At 39.9% G+C, this 20,803-nt stretch overlaps 1 protein-coding gene across 2 annotated transcripts in view; it reads left to right on the top strand.

Annotated features, from left to right (window-relative positions):
• The window catches only part of LOC106592593 (dynamin-2), an 80,080-nt gene that overhangs the window by 6,485 nt on the left and 52,792 nt on the right, over nt 1-20,803 (top strand). For both annotated transcript variants that reach the window (XM_082958608.1, XM_082958609.1), the window contains exons 2-4: nt 789-862; nt 3,439-3,588; nt 7,264-7,364. In XM_082958608.1, coding sequence (XP_082814734.1) covers nt 789-862; nt 3,439-3,588; nt 7,264-7,364 — 325 coding nt within the window. The remainder of the gene's footprint in view (nt 1-788; nt 863-3,438; nt 3,589-7,263; nt 7,365-20,803) is intronic.

The following is a 20,803-nucleotide window of genomic DNA, read 5'->3' as shown; positions in this document are numbered from 1 at the left end:
GGAGAAACTTGACTGTCCGTCTTCCCCTCCCCCTTACTGTCCTGGATTTAACACACACACACACACACACACACACACACACACACACACACACACACGCGCTTTCAGGGCCCTGGGTTGATGCAAATGATTTGATTTCCATCGCATCGAGAGTCAAATGACCTATTTCTATCTCTCTCGGTCTCTCTCTTTCCCTTTATCTCTCTCCCTCAATCTCCCCCTCTCATTCTCTCCCTGTATCTCTCTCTCTCTCCCTCTCTCTTTTCTCTCGCTGTTTTTCCATCTCTCTCCCTCAATCTCCCCCTCTCATTCTCTCCCTGTATCTCTCTCTCTCTCCCTCTCTCTTTTCTCTCGCTGTTTTTCCATCTCTCTCTCTTTCCCTCTCTCTCAATTCAATTTCAATTAGCTTTGTTGGCATGACGTATTGATGATAGTGCCAAAGCACAATGTTACATAAAAAAAAGTGGACACTCTTAGAACAAAGGGTTCCAAAAAGGGTTCTTCGGCTGTCCCCCCGTAGGAAAACCCTTTTTGGTATATAGGGAGACCCTTTTTGGAAAGGGTCCTACATGGAATGCAAGAGGGTTCTACCTGGAACGAAAAGGGTTCTATCTGGAACCAAAAAAGGGTATTGAAAGGGTTCTCCTCTGGGGACAGCTGAAGAACCATTTTAGGTTCAACATAGAAAAGAAATGCTAAGAGTGTGATGAACAATTATTAACAGTGAACATGTTATGGAAATCATTGAGTGATCTCACTGTGTGTTAAATAATCTGTCTTTCTTCAAGGGACTTTCTGCCCCGAGGCTCTGGTATTGTGACCCGCAGACCTCTCGTCCTTCAACTGGTCAACAACCAAGCAGGTGGATGGACTCACACACACACACACACACACACACACACACACACACACACACACAGGGATGCACGCGCACACACACACTCACACACACACACAGGGATGCACACACACATCTCACCATAGAATGACTTAGAACTGTAGAATGGACCCTGTCTAAAAATCACCTTAGAACTGTAGAATGGACCCTGTCTAAAAATCACCTTAGAACTGTAGAATGGACCCTGTCTAAAAATCACCTTAGAACTCTAGAATGGACCCTGTCTAAAAATCACCGTAGAACTCTAGAATGGACCCTGTCTAAAAATCACCTTAGAACTCTAGAATGGACCCTGTCTAAAAATCACCTTAGAACTGTAGAATGGACTCTGTCTAAAAATCACCTTAGAACTGTAGAATGGACCCTGTCTAAAAATCACCTTAGAACTAGAATGGACCCTGTCTAAAAATCACCTTAGAACTGTAGAATGGACCCTGTCTAAAAATCACCTTAGAACTAGAATGGACCCTGTCTAAAAATCACCTTAGAACTGTAGAATGGACCCTGTCTAAAAATCACCATAGAACTCTAGAATGGACCCTGTCTAAAAATCAGCTTAGAACTAGAATGGACCCTGTCTAAAAATCACCTTAGAACTCTAGAATGGACCCTGTCTAAAAATCACCTTAGAACTCTAGAATGGACCCTGTCTAAAAATCACCTTAGAACTAGAATGGACCCTGTCTAAAAATCACCTTAGAACTCTAGAATGGACCCTGTCTAAAAATCACCTTAGAACTGTAGAATGGACTCTGTCTAAAAATCAGCTTAGAACTCTAGAATGGACCCTGTCTAAAAATCACCTTAGAACTAGAATGGACCCTGTCTAAAAATCACCTTAGAACTGTAGAATGGACCCTGTCTAAAAATCACCTTAGAACTCTAGAATGGACCCTGTCTAAAAATCACCATAGAACTCTAGAATGGACCCCGTCTAAAAATCACCTTAGAACTGTAGAATGGACACTGTCTAAAAATCACCTTAGAACTGTAGAATGGACCCTGTCTAAAAATCCCCTTAGAACTGTAGAATGTACCCTGTCTAAAAATCACCTTAGAACTCTAGAATGGACCCTGTCTAAAAATCAGCTTAGAACTGTAGAATGGACCCTGTCTAAAAATCACCTTAGAACTCTAGAATGGACCCTGTCTAATAATCACCTTAGAACTCTAGAATGGACCCTGTCTAAAAATCACCTTAGAACTCTAGAATGGACCCTGTCTAAAAATCAGCTTAGAACTCTAGAATGGACCCTGTCTAAAAATCACCTTAGAACTCTAGAATGGACCCTGTCTAAAAATCAGCTTAGAACTAGAATGGACCCTGTCTAAAAATCACCTTAGAACTGTAGAATGGACCCTGTCTAAAAATCAGCTTAGACCTAGAATGGACCCTGTCTAAAAATCACCTTAGAACTCTAGAATGGACCCTGTCTAAAAATCAGCTTAGAACTCTAGAATGGACCCTGTCTAAAAATCACCTTAGAACTCTAGAATGGACCCTGTCTAAAAATCAGCTTAGAACTAGAATGGACCCTGTCTAAAAATCACCTTAGAACTCTAGAATGGACCCTGTCCAAAAATCACCTTAGAACTAGAATGGACCCTGTCTAAAAATCACCTTAGAACTGTAAAATGGACCCTGTCTAAAAATCAGCTTAGACCTAGAATGGACCCTGTCTAAAAATCACCTTAGAACTCTAGAATGGACCCTGTCTAAAAATCAGCTTAGAACTCTAGAATGGACCCTGTCTAAAAATCACCTTAGAACTCTAGAATGGACCCTGTCTAAAAATCAGCTTAGAACTAGAATGGACCCTGTCTAAAAATCACCTTAGAACTCTAGAATGGACCCTGTCTAAAAATCACCTTAGAACTCTAGAATGGACCCTGTCTAAAAATCACCTTAGAACTCTAGAATGGACCCTGTCTAAAAATCACCTTAGAACTCTAGAATGGACCCTGTCTAAAAATCACCTTAGAACTCTAGAATGGACCCTGTCTAAAAATCACCTTAGAACTCTAGAATGGACCCTGTCTAGAAATCCCCCATCTTCCACAATAGCTTCCATAATAATCAAGGTCTGTCAAGTTGGTTGTTGACCATTGCTAGACAGCCATTTTCAAGTCTTGCCAGAGATTTTCAAGTTGATTTAAGTCAAAACTGTAAATATGCCAGACAGGAACATTTAATGTTGTCTTGGTAAGCAAGTCCAGTGTTTACTTATAGACTCAAGACATTTCAGCTTTTCATTTTTTATGAATTTGTCAAAAATTCTAAAAACATAACTCAAATTTGACATTATGGGGTATTGTGTTTAGGCCAGTAACACAGTCTGAATTTAATCAATTTTTAATTCAAGCTGTAACACAACAAAATGTGGAAAAAGTCAAGTTGTGTGAATACTTTCTGAAGTCTGAAGTCATGACATGCTTCGTTTTTGTGGTGACTTACAGATGTTTTCTCTCTCCCTTGAATCTCTTTTCTATGTCCCTCCCTCCCTCTCTCTATCCCTCCATCCTTCTCTCCTTAATAACAGAGTATGCTGAGTTCCTTCATTGTAAAGGTCGTAAGTTTGTGGACTTTGATGAGGTGCGTTTGGAGATTGAGGCCGAGACTGATCGCATCACTGGGTCCAATAAGGGAATCTCTGCTGTTCCCATCAACCTCCGAGTCTATTCCCCTAATGGTACACACACCCACCCACCCACCCACACACACACACACACACACAGACGCACAGACACACAGAGCAAGAGAGAGAGAGACTCAGAGACTCACGGACATATGTTCAAGCACAGACGCATGCAAACATAGGCACACACGAAAATACAAAGTACACAGTCCTGAATGCACTTATGCTTTGTTAGGTTCTGAGTGAACAACTAATAGACAACTAGTCAAAGCTCAAACCAAATGTATTCACCCACTGGGTCAAACAGCTGCACAAGACAAAGTTTCCAGCAGCACCAGTATTTATACCCTCCTTCAGGCAGAGTCTTCTGCTTGCACCTCTAAACACTACATCTATGTTGCTAGGCAGGAAGTCAAGTGACGTGTTTAATAGAACTGTTCCTTCTCCCTTCATCTGACCTGACCTGACCTCGGCCCACATTCCTCACTAATCCACAGCTATCCAACCTTATCATCTGACCTGACCTCGGCCCACATTCCTCACTAATCCACAGCTATCCAACCTTATCATCTGACCTGACCTCGGCCCACATTCCTCACTAATCCACAGCTATCCAACCTTATCATCTGACCTGACCTCGGCCCACATTCCTCACTAATCCACAGCTATCCAACCTTATCATCTGACCTGACCTCGGCCCACATTCCTCACTAATCTACAGCTATCCAACCTTATCATCTGACCTGACCTCGGCCCACATTCCTCACTAATCCACAGCTATCCAACCTTATCAGTGACCTGACCTCGGCCCACATTCCTCACTAATCCACAGCTATCCAACCTTATCAGTGACCTGACCTCGGCCCACATTCCTCACTAATCCACAGCTATCCAACCTTATCATCTGACCTGACCTCGGCCCACATTCCTCACTAATCCACAGCGATCCAACCTTATCATCTGACCTGACCTCGGCCCACATTCCTCACTAATCCACAGCTATCCAACCTTATCATCTGACCTGACCTCGGCCCACATTCCTCACTAATCCACAGCTATCCAACCTTATCAGTGACCTGACCTCCGGCCACATTCCTCACTAATCCACAGCTATCCAACCTTATCATCTGACCTGACCTCGGCCCACATTCCTCACTAATCCACAGCTATCCAACCTTATCATCTGACCTGACCTCGGCCCACATTCCTCACTAATCCACAGCTATCCAACCTTATCATCTGACCTGACCTCGGCCCACATTCCTCACTAATCCACAGCTATCCAACCTTATCATCTGACCTGACCTCGGCCCACATTCCTCACTAATCCACAGCTATCCAACCTTATCAGTGACCTGACCTCGGCCCACATTCCTCACTAATCCACAGCTATCCAACCTTATCAGTGACCGCAACCATGTAACCATTAACTTCTAGCTTCAACGCCATACAACACTCCCTCCGTGGCCTCCAACTGCTCTTAAACGCTAGTAAAACCAAATGCATGCTCTTCAACAGTTCGCTGCCCGCACCCGCCCGACTAGCATCACTACTCTGGACGGTTCTGACCTAGAATACGTGGACAACTATAAATACCTCAGTGTCTGGCTAGACTGTAAACTTTCCATCAAACATCTCCCATCCAAAATCAAATCTAAAATCGGCTTCCTATTTCGCAGCAAAGACTCCTTCACTCATGCCGCCAAACTTACCCTAGTAAAACTGACTATCCTACCGATCCTCGACTTCGGCGATGTCATCTACAAAATAGCTTCCAATACTCTACTCAGCAAATTGGGTGTAGTCTATCACAGTGCCATCCGTTTTGTTACCAAAGAGCCTTATACCACCCACCACTGCGACCTGTATGCTCTCGTTGGCTGGCCCTCGCTACATATTCATCGCCAGACCCACTGGCTCCAGGTCATCTATAAGTCTATGCTAGGTAAAGCTCCGCCTTATCTCAGCTCACTGGTCACGATAACAACACCCACCCGTAGCACACGCTCCAGCAGGTATATCTCACTGGTCATCCCCAAAGCCAACACCTCCTTTGGCCGCCTTTCCTTCCAGTTCTCTGCTGCCAGTGACTGGAACGAATTGCAAAAATCGCTGAAGCTGGAGACTTACATTTACTACCAGTCTCCCATGGTTCACTGATATATCTAGGACTGAGTCTATCAGATAGTCCCTACCAGTCTCCCATGGTTCACTGATATATCTAGGACTGAGTCTATCAGATAGTCCCTACCAGTCTCCCATGGTTCACTGATATATCTAGGACTGAGTCTTTCAGATAGTCCCTACCAGTCTCCCATGGTTCACTGATATATCTAGGACTGAGTCTATCAGATAGTCCCTACCAGTCTCCCATGGTTTCTAGCCACCAACATCTCCAATGACATCCTATGTTCTGCTACAGTCGGTGGTCAGGTTAGGTACACATCTCCCAGGTCAGGTTAGGTACACATCTCTCAGTCCAGGTTAGGTACACATCTCCCAGGTCAGGCTAGGTACACATCTCTCAGTCCAGGTTAGGTACACATCTCCCAGGTCAGGCTAGGTACACATCTCTCAGTCCAGGTTAGGTACACATCTCTCAGGTCAGGTACACATCTCCCAGGTTAGGTTAGGTACACATCTCTCAGTCCAGGTTAGGTACACATCTCCCAGGTCAGGTCAGGTACACATCTCCCAGGTTAGGCTGGGTACACATCTCCCAGGTCAGGTTAGGTACACATCTCTCAGGTTAGGTTAGGTACACATCTCTCAGGTCAGGTTAGGTACACATCTCTCAGGTCAGGTTAGGTACACATCTCTCAGGTCAGGTTAGGTACACATCTCTCAGTCCAGGTTAGGTACACATCTCCCAGGTTAGGTTAGGTACACATCTCTCAGTCCAGGTTAGGTACACATCTCTCAGGTCAGGTACACATCTCCCAGGTTAGGTTAGGTACACATCTCTCAGGTTAGGTTAGGTACACATCTCTCAGTCCAGGTTAGGTACACATCTCTCAGGTCAGGTACACATCTCCCAGGTTAGGTTAGGTACACATCTCTCAGGTCAGGTCAGGTACACATCTCTCAGGTTAGGTTAGGTACACATCTCTCAGGTCAGGTTAGGTACACATCTCTCAGGTTAGGTTAGGTACACATCTCTCAGTCCAGGTTAGGTACACATCTCTCATCCCAAGGCCCATCTACACCCCTTTGTGAACACCCTCGTTACTGTGTAAACCTCCCTCTCTGTAGATTGATGAGCAATGAGCAAATACATTTTCCATTTGAATTGAATCATTTAATCTCTCCCTCTCTCTCTCTGTCCCTCTCTCACTCCTTGGCCCTCCCTCCTTCCCACTCTCCATCCCTCCCCCTCCCTCCCTCTCTCCTCCCACCTTCCTCCCTCCTCTTTCCCTCCCTCCCCCTCCCTTCCTCTCTCCCTCTCCTTCCTCCCTCCACCTCCTCCTCCTCTCCCGCTCTCCCCCTCCATCCCTCCCCCTCCGTCCTCCCACCCTCCTCCTTCCCTCCCCTTCCTTCCTTCCTCCCTCCACCTCTTCTCCTGCTCTCCCCTCCATCCCTCCCCCTCCCACCCTCCTCCCTCCCTCTCTCTCCTCCCTCCACCTCCTCCTCCTCTCCCACTCTCCCCTCCATCTCTCCCTACCCCATCCCTCCTCTCTCTCTCTCTCTCTCTCTCTCTCTCTCTCCCTCTCTCCCTCTCTCCCTCCTCAGTGTTAAACCTGACTCTTATAGATCTACCAGGGATGACTAAGGTAGCGGTGGGAGACCAGCCAATCGACATCGAGCACCAGATCAGAGACATGCTGATGCAGGTCAGAGACTGTGGTTATGGTCCCAACTGGCACCCTATTCCCAAACTGGCATCCTATTCCCTAGATAGTACACTATTTTCTACCAGAATGGCACCCTATTCCCTAGATAGTGCACTACTTTTGACCAGAATGGCATACTATTCCCTAGATAGTGCACTACTTTTGACCAGAATGGCACCCTATTCCCTAGATAGTGCACTACTTTTGACCAGATGGCACCCTATTCTCTATTCAGTGGATAACAGAAGGGGATTGAGTGATTGAAACTCACTCCTCAGCCTGAAATGTCTTCACTTTGGGTTAGAACGTTTCAGGCAGTCAGTCACCTGTGTTTTTGATGCAGATAATACAGGACCAGTCAGAAGTTTGGACATACCTACTCATTAAATATTTAAGTAATATAGTATATCTTCTATGTTGAGTGTAATTCATATCCAAAGAGTAACAAAGTACATGTCAAGTAACTAAGTATATGTTAAAGGGAAAGGGGGTAACTAAGTATATGTTAAAGGGAAAGGGGGTAACTAAGTATATGTTAAAGAGGGGGTAACTAAGTATATGTTAAAAGGGAAAGGGGGTAACTAAGTATATGTTAAAGAGGGGGTAACTAAGTATATGTTAAAGAGGGGGTAACTAAGTATATGTTAAAGGGAAAGGGGGTAACTAAGTATATGTTAAAAGGGAAAGGGGGTAACTAAGTATATGTTAAAAGGGAAAGGGGGTAACTAAGTATATGTTAAAGAGGGGGTAACTAAGTATATGTTAAAGTGAAAGGGGGTAACTAAGTATATGTTAAAAGGGAAAGGGGGTAACTAAGTATATGTTAAAGAGGGGGTAACTAAGTATATGTTAAAGGGAAAGGGGGTAACTAAGTATATGTTAAAAGGGAAAGGGGGTAACTAAGTATATGTTAAAGGGAAAGGGGGTAACTAAGTATATGTTAAAGGGAAAGGGGGTAACTAAGTATATGTTAAAGGGAAAGGGGGTAACTAAGTATATGTTAAAAGGGAAAGGGGGTAACTAAGTATATGTTAAAGGGAAAGGGGGTAACTAAGTATATGTTAAAGGGAAAGGGGGTAACTAAGTATATGTTAAAGGGAAAGGGGGTAACTAAGTATATGTTAAAGGGAAAGGGGGTAACTAAGTATATGTTAAAGAGAAAGGGGGTAACTAAGTATATGTTAAAGGGAAAGGGGGTAACTAAGTATATGTTAAAGGGAAAGGGGGTAACTAAGTATATGTTAAAGGGAAAGGGGGTAACTAAGTATATGTTAAAGGGAAAGGAGGTAACTAAGTATATGTTAAAGGGAAAGGGGGTAACTAAGTATATGTTAAAGGGAAAGGGGGTAACTAAGTATATGTTAAAGGGAAAGGGGGTAACTAAGTATATGTTAAAGGGAAAGGGGGTAACTAAGTATATGTTAAAGGGAAAGGGGGTAACTAAGTATATGTTAAAGGGAAAGGGGGTAACTAAGTATATGTTAAAGGGAAAGGGGGTAACTAAGTATATGTTAAAGGGAAAGGGGGTAACTAAGTATATGTTAAAGAGAAAGGGGGTAACTAAGTATATGTTAAAGGGAAAGGGGGTAACTAAGTATATGTTAAAGAGGGGGTAACTAAGTATATGTTAAAGGGAAAGGGGGTAACTAAGTATATGTTAAAGGGAAAGGGGGTAACTAAGTATATGTTAAAGGGAAAGGGGGTAACTAAGTATATGTTAAAGGGAAAGGGGGTAACTAAGTATATGTTAAAGGGAAAGGGGGTAACTAAGTATATGTTAAAGGGAAAGGAGGTAACTAAGTATATGTTAAAAGGGAAAGGGGGTAACTAAGTATATGTTAAAACCTCTTCAGCGTCTCATCCCGTCAGCGGGATCAAAATCCAGCGAAAAATCATATCGCCAATTAGCATAAAAAAAATCATACTTAAAAAAAAAAATATATATATATATATTTTTTTTTTTTATAGATACACCTCTTCTGAATCGACCCACGTCGTCCGATTTCAAAAAGGTTTTACAGGAAAAGCAAATCATTAGATTATGTTAGATGAGTCCATCGTAAAAAGCAGCAACATAGCCATTTTCCGACCAACCACTTGCATCAGAAATAACCAAAAAACAGCTAAATGCAGCACTAACCTTTTACAAACTTCATCAGATGACACACCTAAGACATCATGTTACACAATGCATGCATTTTTTTGTTCAATAAAGGTCATATTTATATATAAAAACAGCATTTTACATCGGCGTCTGACGTTGACTAAATAATTTCCCCTCAAATGCGTCCCGGTAAACAATGCTACAATTGCCTAAATTACTATCCGATAACGATTTTTTAAATTTATATTGTCAATCTAACATTTATAGATGAATATCTCTTGAGAACACCTGTCATACCAGATTTTAAATTAACTTTACTGGGTAATCACACTTTGCGATAAAAGGAGATGTGATACTCAGAAAATGAGCTAATATACAGAGCTCGGCGCCATCTTGGAACAATCGCATGTCACATCTAATCTTGTATAATATTGTCAATAATCGCCTACCTTTAGTTGTCTTAATCAGAAAGATTCCCAGGTCCACAACAGATGTATTTTCGGTCGAAAAAGTCCATACTTCACGTTCCATTAGCCTGCTGTTGGTAGCGCGTCCTTGGGCTCTCTCCAAATTCTCCGATGTGCGCAGGGCTGAAGTTTCGGATAAAATGATTCTCCCGCCTGTAGGTTCGTTCAAACATGTCAAACGTTGTAAAACATTAATCTTCAGGGCCTGTAACACCAAGAGAGCCAATAAGATTCGAGGGGGATGATTTAATTGTCTTTCAAACCGTTTCCAAAGGTGGGGGTAGACATGGCCGCCGGCGTCATAATGGTGATGGCCCATCCCCTGTGACCAATTTCCAATGAGTCTCATTCACTGAGTTTCGACTGTATAAGGCTCAAACCACTGTGAAAAGACTGGCGACATCTAGTGGAAGCAATAGGAAGTGCTCACTGAACCATGGTTAACGGTGTGATTTATAGGGAAAGATGAGAAGTCGAGTCCACAATTCTGAATTCCACTTCCTGTTTCAATCGGTCTCGGGGTTTTGACTGCCATTTGAGTTCTGTTATACTCACAGACACCATTCAAACAGTTTTAGAAACTTTAGGGTGTTTTCTATCCATATATAATAAGTATATGCATGCCCTAGCTTCTGAGTTTGATTAGTAGGCCGTTGAAAATGGGAACAATTTTTTTTTCAAAATGCGCTGTGGCGCCCCCTATCCTAGGGTATCCTCAAGAGGTTTTAAAGGGAAAGGGGGTAACTAAGTATATGTTAAAGGGAAAGGGGGTAACTAAGTATATGTTAAAGGGAAAGGGGGTAACTAAGTATATGTTAAAGGGAAAGGGGGTAACTAAGTATATGTTAAAGGGAAAGGGGGTAACTAAGTATATGTTAAAGGGAAAGGGGGTAACTAAGTATATGTTAAAGGGAAAGGGGGTAACTAAGTATATGTTAAAGGGAAAGGAGGTAACTAAGTATATGTTAAAGGGAAAGGGGGTAACTAAGTATATGTTAAAGGGAAAGGGGGTAACTAAGTATATGTTAAAGGGAAAGGGGGTAACTAAGTATATGTTAAAGAGAAAGGGGGTAACTAAGTATATGTTAAAGGGAAAGGGGGTAACTAAGTATATGTTAAAGGGAAAGGGGGTAACTAAGTATATGTTAAAGGGAAAGGGGGTAACTAAGTATATGTTAAAGGGAAAGGGGGTAACTAAGTATATGTTAAAGGGAAAGGGGGTAACTAAGTATATGTTAAAGGGAAAGGGGGTAACTAAGTATATGTTAAAGGGAAAGGGGGTAACTAAGTATATGTTAAAGGGAAAGGGGGTAACTAAGTATATGTTAAAGGGAAAGGGGGTAACTAAGTATATGTTAAAGGGAAAGGGGGTAACTAAGTATATGTTAAAGGGAAAGGGGGTAACTAAGTATATGTTAAAGGGAAAGGGGGTAACTAAGTATATGTTAAAGAGAAAGGGGGTAACTAAGTATATGTTAAAGGGAAAGGGGGTAACTAAGTATATGTTAAAGGGAAAGGGGGTAACTAAGTATATGTTAAAGGGAAAGGGGGTAACTAAGTATATGTTAAAGGGAAAGGGGGTAACTAAGTATATGTTAAAGGGAAAGGGGGTAACTAAGTATATGTTAAAGGGAAAGGGGGTAACTAAGTATATGTTAAAGGGAAAGGGGGTAACTAAGTATATGTTAATAGGGAAAGGGGGTAACTAAGTATATGTTAATAGGGAAAGGGGGTAACTAAGTATATGTTAAAAGGGAAAGGGGGTAACTGAGTATATGTTAAAGGGAAAGGGGGTAACTAAGTATATGTTAAAGGGAAAGGGGGTAACTAAGTATATGTTAAAGGGAAAGGGGGTAACTAAGTATATGTTAAAGGGAAAGGGGGTAACTAAGTATATGTTAAAGAGAAAGGGGGTAACTAAGTATATGTTAAAGGGAAAGGGGGTAACTAAGTATATGTTAAAAGGGAAAGGGGGTAACTAAGTATATGTTAAAGGGAAAGGGGGTAACTAAGTATATGTTAAAGGGAAAGGGGGTAACTAAGTATATGTTAAAGGGAAAGGGGGTAACTAAGTATATGTTAAAGGGAAAGGGGGTAACTAAGTATATGTTAAAGGGAAAGGGGGTAACTAAGTATATGTTAAAAGGGAAAGGGGGTAACTAAGTATATGTTAAAGGGAAAGGGGGTAACTAAGTATATGTTAAAGGGAAAGGGGGTAACTAAGTATATGTTAAAAGGGAAAGGGGGTAACTAAGTATATGTTAAAAGGGAAAGGGGGTAACTAAGTATATGTTAAAAGGGAAAGGGGGTAACTAAGTATATGTTAAAGGGAAAGGGGGTAACTAAGTATATGTTAAAGGGAAAGGGGGTAACTAAGTATATGTTAAAGGGAAAGGGGGTAACTAAGTATATGTTAAAGGGAAAGGGGGTAACTAAGTATATGTTAAAGGGAAAGGGGGTAACTAAGTATATGTTAAAGGGAAAGGGGGTAACTAAGTATATGTTAAAGGGAAAGGAGGTAACTAAGTATATGTTAAAGGGAAAGGGGGTAACTAAGTATATGTTAAAGGGAAAGGGGGTAACTAAGTATATGTTAAAGGGAAAGGGGGTAACTAAGTATATGTTAAAGGGAAAGGGGGTAACTAAGTATATGTTAAAGGGAAAGGGGGTAACTAAGTATATGTTAAAGGGAAGGGGGTAACTAAGTATATGTTAAAGGGAAAGGGGGTAACTAAGTATATGTTAAAGGGAAAGGGGGTAACTAAGTATATGTTAAAGGGAAAGGGGGTAACTAAGTATATGTTAAAGGGAAAGGGGGTAACTAAGTATATGTTAAAGAGGGGGTAACTAAGTATATGTTAAAGGGAAAGGGGGTAACTAAGTATATGTTAAAGGGAAAGGGGGTAACTAAGTATATGTTAAAGGAGAAAGGGGGTAACTAAGTATATGTTAAAGGGAAAGGGGGTAACTAAGTATATGTTAAAGGGAAAGGGGGTAACTAAGTATATGTTAAAAGGGAAAGGGGGTAACTAAGTATATGTTAAAGGGAAAGGGGGTAACTAAGTATATGTTAAAGGGAAAGGGGGTAACTAAGTATATGTTAAAGGGAAAGGGGGTAACTAAGTATATGTTAAAGGGAAAGGGGGTAACTAAGTATATGTTAAAGGGAAAGGGGGTAACTAAGTATATGTTAAAGGGAAAGGGGGTAACTAAGTATATGTTAAAGGGAAAGGGGGTAACTAAGTATATGTTAAAGGGAAAGGGGGTAACTAAGTATATGTTAAAGGGAAAGGGGGTAACTAAGTATATGTTAAAGGGAAAGGGGGTAACTAAGTATATGTTAAAGGGAAAGGGGGTAACTAAGTATATGTTAAAGGGAAAGGGGGTAACTAAGTATATGTTAAAGGGAAAGGGGGTAACTAAGTATATGTTAAAGGGAAAGGGGGTAACTAAGTATATGTTAAAGGGAAAGGGGGTAACTAAGTATATGTTAAAGGGAAAGGGGGTAACTAAGTATATGTTAAAGGGAAAGGGGGTAACTAAGTATATGTTAAAGGGAAAGGGGGTAACTAAGTATATGTTAAAGGGAAAGGGGGTAACTAAGTATATGTTAAAGGGAAAGGGGGTAACTAAGTATATGTTAAAGGGAAAGGGGGTAACTAAGTATATGTTAAAGGGAAAGGGGGTAACTAAGTATATGTTAAAGGGAAAGGGGGTAACTAAGTATATGTTAAAAGGGAAAGGGGGTAACTAAGTATATGTTAAAAGGGAAAGGGGGTAACTAAGTATATGTTAAAGGGAAAGGGGGTAACTAAGTATATGTTAAAGGGAAAGGGGGTAACTAAGTATATGTTAAAGGGAAAGGGGGTAACTAAGTATATGTTAAAGGGAAAGGGGGTAACTAAGTATATGTTAAAGGGAAAGGGGGTAACTAAGTATATGTTAAAGGGAAAGGGGGTAACTAAGTATATGTTAAAGGGAAAGGGGGTAACTAAGTATATGTTAAAGGGAAAGGAGGTAACTAAGTATATGTTAAAGGGAAAGGGGGTAACTAAGTATATGTTAAAGGGAAAGGGGGTAACTAAGTATATGTTAAAGGGAAAGGGGGTAACTAAGTATATGTTAAAGGGAAAGGGGGTAACTAAGTATATGTTAAAGGGAAAGGGGGTAACTAAGTATATGTTAAAGGGAAAGGGGGTAACTAAGTATATGTTAAAGGGAAAGGGGGTAACTAAGTATATGTTAAAGGGAAAGGGGGTAACTAAGTATATGTTAAAGGGAAAGGGGGTAACTAAGTATATGTTAAAGGGAAAGGGGGTAACTAAGTATATGTTAAAGGGAAAGGGGGTAACTAAGTATATGTTAAAGGGAAAAGGGGGTAACTAAGTATATGTTAAAGGGAAAGGGGGTAACTAAGTATATGTTAAAGGGAAAGGGGGTAACTAAGTATATGTTAAAGGGAAAGGGGGTAACTAAGTATATGTTAAAGGGAAAGGGGGTAACTAAGTATATGTTAAAAGGGAAAGGGGGTAACTAAGTATATGTTAAAGGGAAAGGGGGGGGTAACTAAGTATATGTTAAAGGGAAAGGGGGTAACTAAGTATATGTTAAAGGGAAAGGGGGTAACTAAGTATATGTTAAAGGGAAAGGGGGTAACTAAGTATATGTTAAAGGGAAAGGGGGTAACTAAGTATATGTTAAAGGGAAAGGGGGTAACTAAGTATATGTTAAAGGGAAAGGGGGTAACTAAGTATATGTTAAAGGGAAAGGGGGTAACTAAGTATATGTTAAAGGGAAAGGGGGTAACTAAGTATATGTTAAAGGGAAAGGGGGTAACTAAGTATATGTTAAAGGGAAAGGGGGTAACTAAGTATATGTTAAAAGGGAAAGGGGGTAACTAAGTATATGTTAAAGGGAAAGGGGGTAACTAAGTATATGTTAAAGGGAAAGGGGGTAACTAAGTATATGTTAAAGGGAAAGGGGGTAACTAAGTATATGTTAAAAGGGAAAGGGGGTAACTAAGTATATGTTAAAAGGGAAAGGGGGTAACTTAGTATATGTTAAAAGGGAAAGGGGGTAACTAAGTATATGTTAAAGGGAAAGGGGGTAACTAAGTATATGTTAAAGGGAAAGGGGGTAACTAAGTATATGTTAAAGGGAAAGGGGGTAACTAAGTATATGTTAAAGGGAAAGGGGGTAACTAAGTATATGTTAAAGGGAAAGGGGGTAACTAAGTATATGTTAAAGGGAAAGGGGGTAACTAAGTATATGTTAAAGGGAAAGGGGGTAACTAAGTATATGTTAAAGGGAAAGGGGGTAACTAAGTATATGTTAAAGGGAAAGGGGGTAACTAAGTATATGTTAAAGGGAAAGGGGGTAACTAAGTATATGTTAAAGGGAAAGGGGGTAACTAAGTATATGTTAAAGGGAAAGGGGGTAACTAAGTATATGTTAAAGGGAAAGGGGGTAACTAAGTATATGTTAAAGGGAAAGGGGGTAACTAAGTATATGTTAAAGGGAAAAGGGGGTAACTAAGTATATGTTAAAGGAGAAAGGGGGTAACTAAGTATATGTTAAAGGGAAAGGGGGTAACTAAGTATATGTTAAAGGGAAAGGGGGTAACTAAGTATATGTTAAAGGGAAAGGGGGTAACTAAGTATATGTTAAAGGGAAAGGGGGTAACTAAGTATATGTTAAAGGGAAAGGGGGTAACTAAGTATATGTTAAAGGGAAAGGGGGTAACTAAGTATATGTTAAAGGGAAAGGGGGTAACTAAGTATATGTTAAAGGGAAAGGGGGTAACTAAGTATATGTTAAAGGGAAAGGGGGTAACTAAGTATATGTTAAAGGGAAAGGGGGTAACTAAGTATATGTTAAAGGGAAAGGGGGTAACTAAGTATATGTTAAAGGGAAAGGGGGTAACTAAGTATATGTTAAAGGGAAAGGGGGTAACTAAGTATATGTTAAAGGGAAAGGGGGTAACTAAGTATATGTTAAAGGGAAAGGGGGTAACTAAGTATATGTTAAAGGGAAAGGGGGTAACTAAGTATATGTTAAAGGGAAAGGGGGTAACTAAGTATATGTTAAAGGGAAAGGGGGTAACTAAGTATATGTTAAAGGGAAAGGGGGTAACTAAGTATATGTTAAAGGGAAAGGGGGTAACTAAGTATATGTTAAAGGGAAAGGGGGTAACTAAGTATATGTTAAAGGGAAAGGGGGTAACTAAGTATATGTTAAAGGGAAAGGGGGTAACTAAGTATATGTTAAAGGGAAAGGGGGTAACTAAGTATATGTTAAAGGGAAAGGGGGTAACTAAGTATATGTTAAAGGGAAAGGGGGTAACTAAGTATATGTTAAAGGGAAAGGGGGTAACTAAGTATATGTTAAAGGGAAAGGGGGTAACTAAGTATATGTTAAAGGGAAAGGGGGTAACTAAGTATATGTTAAAGGGAAAGGGGGTAACTAAGTATATGTTAAAGGGAAAGGGGGTAACTAAGTATATGTTAAAGGGAAAGGGGGTAACTAAGTATATGTTAAAGGGAAAGGGGGTAACTAAGTATATGTTAAAGGGAAAGGGGGTAACTAAGTATATGTTAAAGGGAAAGGGGGTAACTAAGTATATGTTAAAGGGAAAGGGGGTAACTAAGTATATGTTAAAGGGAAAGGGGGTAACTAAGTATATGTTAAAGGGAAAGGGGGTAACTAAGTATATGTTAAAGGGAAAGGGGGTAACTAAGTATATGTTAAAGGGAAAGGGGGTAACTAAGTATATGTTAAAGGGAAAGGGGGTAACTAAGTATATGTTAAAGGGAAAGGGGGTAACTAAGTATATGTTAAAGGGAAAGGGGGTAACTAAGTATATGTTAAAGGGAAAGGGGGTAACTAAGTATATGTTAAAGGGAAAGGGGGTAACTAAGTATATGTTAAAGGGAAAGGGGGTAACTAAGTATATGTTAAAGGGAAAGGGGGTAACTAAGTATATGTTAAAGGGAAAGGGGGTAACTAAGTATATGTTAAAGGGAAAGGGGGTAACTAAGTATATGTTAAAGGGAAAGGGGGTAACTAAGTATATGTTAAAGGGAAAGGGGGTAACTAAGTATATGTTAAAGGGAAAGGGGGTAACTAAGTATATGTTAAAGGGAAAGGGGGTAACTAAGTATATGTTAAAAGGGAAAGGGGGTAACTAAGTATATGTTAAAGGGAAAGGGGGTAACTAAGTATATGTTAAAGGGAAAGGGGGTAACTAAGTATATGTTAAAGGGAAAGGGGGTAACTAAGTATATGTTAAAGGGAAAGGGGGTAACTAAGTATATGTTAAAGGGAAAGGGGGTAACTAAGTATATGTTAAAGGGAAAGGGGGTAACTAAGTATATGTTAAAGGGAAAGGGGGTAACTAAGTATATGTTAAAGGGAAAGGGGGTAACTAAGTATATGTTAAAGGGAAAGGGGGTAACTAAGTATATGTTAAAGGGAAAGGGGGTAACTAAGTATATGTTAAAGGGAAAGGGGGTAACTAAGTATATGTTAAAGGGAAAGGGGGTAACTAAGTATATGTTAAAGGGAAAGGGGGTAACTAAGTATATGTTAAAGGGAAAGGGGGTAACTAAGTATATGTTAAAGGGAAAGGGGGTAACTAAGTATATGTTAAAGGGAAAGGGGGTAACTAAGTATATGTTAAAGGGAAAGGGGGTAACTAAGTATATGTTAAAGGGAAAGGGGGTAACTAAGTATATGTTAAAGGGAAAGGGGGTAACTAAGTATATGTTAAAGGGAAAGGGGGTAACTAAGTATATGTTAAAGGGAAAGGGGGTAACTAAGTATATGTTAAAGGGAAAGGGGGTAACTAAGTATATGTTAAAGGGAAAGGGGGTAACTAAGTATATGTTAAAGGGAAAGGGGGTAACTAAGTATATGTTAAAGGGAAAGGGGGTAACTAAGTATATGTTAAAGGGAAAGGGGGTAACTAAGTATATGTTAAAGGGAAAGGGGGTAACTAAGTATATGTTAAAGGGAAAGGGGGTAACTAAGTATATGTTAAAGGGAAAGGGGGTAACTAAGTATATGTTAAAGGGAAAGGGGGTAACTAAGTATATGTTAAAGGGAAAGGGGGTAACTAAGTATATGTTAAAGGGAAAGGGGGTAACTAAGTATATGTTAAAGGGAAAGGGGGTAACTAAGTATATGTTAAAGGGAAAGGGGGTAACTAAGTATATGTTAAAGGGAAAGGGGGTAACTAAGTATATGTTAAAGGGAAAGGGGGTAACTAAGTATATGTTAAAGGGAAAGGGGGTAACTAAGTATATGTTAAAGGGAAAGGGGGTAACTAAGTATATGTTAAAGGGAAAGGGGGTAACTAAGTATATGTTAAGAGGGAAAGGGGGTAACTAAGTATATGTTAAAGGGAAAGGGGGTAACTAAGTATATGTTAAAGGGAAAGGGGGTAACTAAGTATATGTTAAAGGGAAAGGGGGTAACTAAGTATATGTTAAAGGGAAAGGGGGTAACTAAGTATATGTTAAAGGGAAAGGGAAGGGGGTAACTAAGTATATGTTAAAGGGAAAGGGGGTAACTAAGTATATGTTAGAGGGAAAGGGGGTAACTAAGTATATGTTAAAGGGAAAGGGGGTAACTAAGTATATGTTAAAGGGAAAGGGGGTAACTAAGTATATGTTAAAAGGGAAAGGGGGTAACTAAGTATATGTTAAAGAGGGAAAGGGGGTAACTAAGTATATGTTAAAGGGAAAGGGGGTAACTAAGTATATGTTAAAGGGAAAGGGGGTAACTAAGTATATGTTAAAGGGAAAGGGGGTAACTAAGTATATGTTAAAGGGAAAGGGGGTAACTAAGTATATGTTAAAGGGAAAGGGGGTAACTAAGTATATGTTAAAGGGAAAGGGGGTAACTAAGTATATGTTAAAGGGAAAGGGGGTAACTAAGTATATGTTAAAGGGAAAGGGGGTAACTAAGTATATGTTAAAGGGAAAGGGGGTAACTAAGTATATGTTAAAGGGAAAGGGGGTAACTAAGTATATGTTAAAGGGAAAGGGGGTAACTAAGTATATGTTAAAGGGAAAGGGGGTAACTAAGTATATGTTAAAGGGAAAGGGGGTAACTAAGTATATGTTAAAGGGAAAGGGGGTAACTAAGTATATGTTAAAGGGAAAGGGGGTAACTAAGTATATGTTAAAGGGAAAGGGGGTAACTAAGTATATGTTAAAAGGGAAAGGGGGTAACTAAGTATATGTTAAAGGGAAAGGGGGTAACTAAGTATATGTTAAAGGGAAAGGGGGTAACTAAGTATATGTTAAAGGGAAAGGGGGTAACTAAGTATATGTTAAAGGGAAAGGGGGTAACTAAGTATATGTTAAAGGGAAAGGGGGTAACTAAGTATATGTTAAAGGGAAAGGGGGTAACTAAGTATATGTTAAAGGGAAAGGGGGTAACTAAGTATATGTTAAAGGGAAAGGGGGTAACTAAGTATATGTTAAAGGGAAAGGGGGTAACTAAGTATATGTTAAAGGGAAAGGGGGTAACTAAGTATATGTTAAAGGGAAAGGGGGTAACTAAGTATATGTTAAAGGGAAAGGGGGTAACTAAGTATATGTTAAAGGGGAAGGGGGTAACTAAGTATATGTTAAAGGGAAAGGGGGTAACTAAGTATATGTTAAAGGGAAAGGGGGTAACTAAGTATATGTTAAAGGGAAAGGGGGTAACTAAGTATATGTTAAAGGGAAAGGGGGTAACTAAGTATATGTTAAAGGGAAAGGGGGTAACTAAGTATATGTTAAAGGGAAAGGGGGTAACTAAGTATATGTTAAAGGGAAAGGGGGTAACTAAGTATATGTTAAAGGGAAAGGGGGTAACTAAGTATATGTTAAAGGGAAAGGGGGTAACTAAGTATATGTTAAAGGAAAGGGGGTAACTAAGTATATGTTAAAGAGGGGGTAACTAAGTATATGTTAAAGGGAAAGGGGGTAACTAAGTATATGTTAAAGGGAAAGGGGGTAACTAAGTATATGTTAAAGGGAAAGGGGGTAACTAAGTATATGTTAAAGGGAAAGGGGGTAACTAAGTATATGTTAAAGGGAAAGGGGGTAACTAAGTATATGTTAAAGGGAAAGGGGGTATCTAAGTATATGTTAAAGGGAAAGGGGGTAACTAAGTATATGTTAAAAGGGAAAGGGGGTAACTAAGTATATGTTAAAGGGAAAGGGGGTAACTAAGTATATGTTAAAGGGAAAGGGGGTAACTAAGTATATGTTAAAGGGAAAGGGGGTAACTAAGTATATGTTAAAGGGAAAGGGGGTAACTAAGTATATGTTAAAGGGAAAGGGGGTAACTAAGTATATGTTAAAGGGAAAGGGGGTAACTAAGTATATGTTAAAGGGAAAGGGGGTAACTAAGTATATGTTAAAGGAAAGGGGGTAACTAAGTATATGTTAAAGGGAAAGGGGGTAACTAAGTATATGTTAAAGGGAAAGGGGGTAACTAAGTATATGTTAAAGGGAAAGGGGGTAACTAAGTATATGTTAAAGGGAAAGGGGGTAACTAAGTATATGTTAAAGGGAAAGGGGGTAACTAAGTATATGTTAAAGGGAAAGGGGGTAACTAAGTATATGTTAAAGGGAAAGGGGGTAACTAAGTATATGTTAAAGGGAAAGGGGGTAACTAAGTATATGTTAAAGGGAAAGGGGGTAACTAAGTATATGTTAAAGGGAAAGGGGGTAACTAAGTATATGTTAAAGGGAAAGGGGGTAACTAAGTATATGTTAAAGGGAAAGGGGGTAACTAAGTATATGTTAAAGGGAAAGGGGGTAACTAAGTATATGTTAAAGGGAAAGGGGGTAACTAAGTATATGTTAAAGGGA

This window comes from Salmo salar, chromosome 12, assembly GCF_965601325.2.
Source record: "Salmo salar chromosome 12, fSalSal1, whole genome shotgun sequence".
NCBI classification, from domain to species: Eukaryota; Metazoa; Chordata; class Actinopteri; order Salmoniformes; family Salmonidae; genus Salmo; species Salmo salar.
The sequence above is the reverse complement of the archived record's forward strand: the minus strand, read 5'-3'. Positions and strand labels throughout refer to the sequence as shown.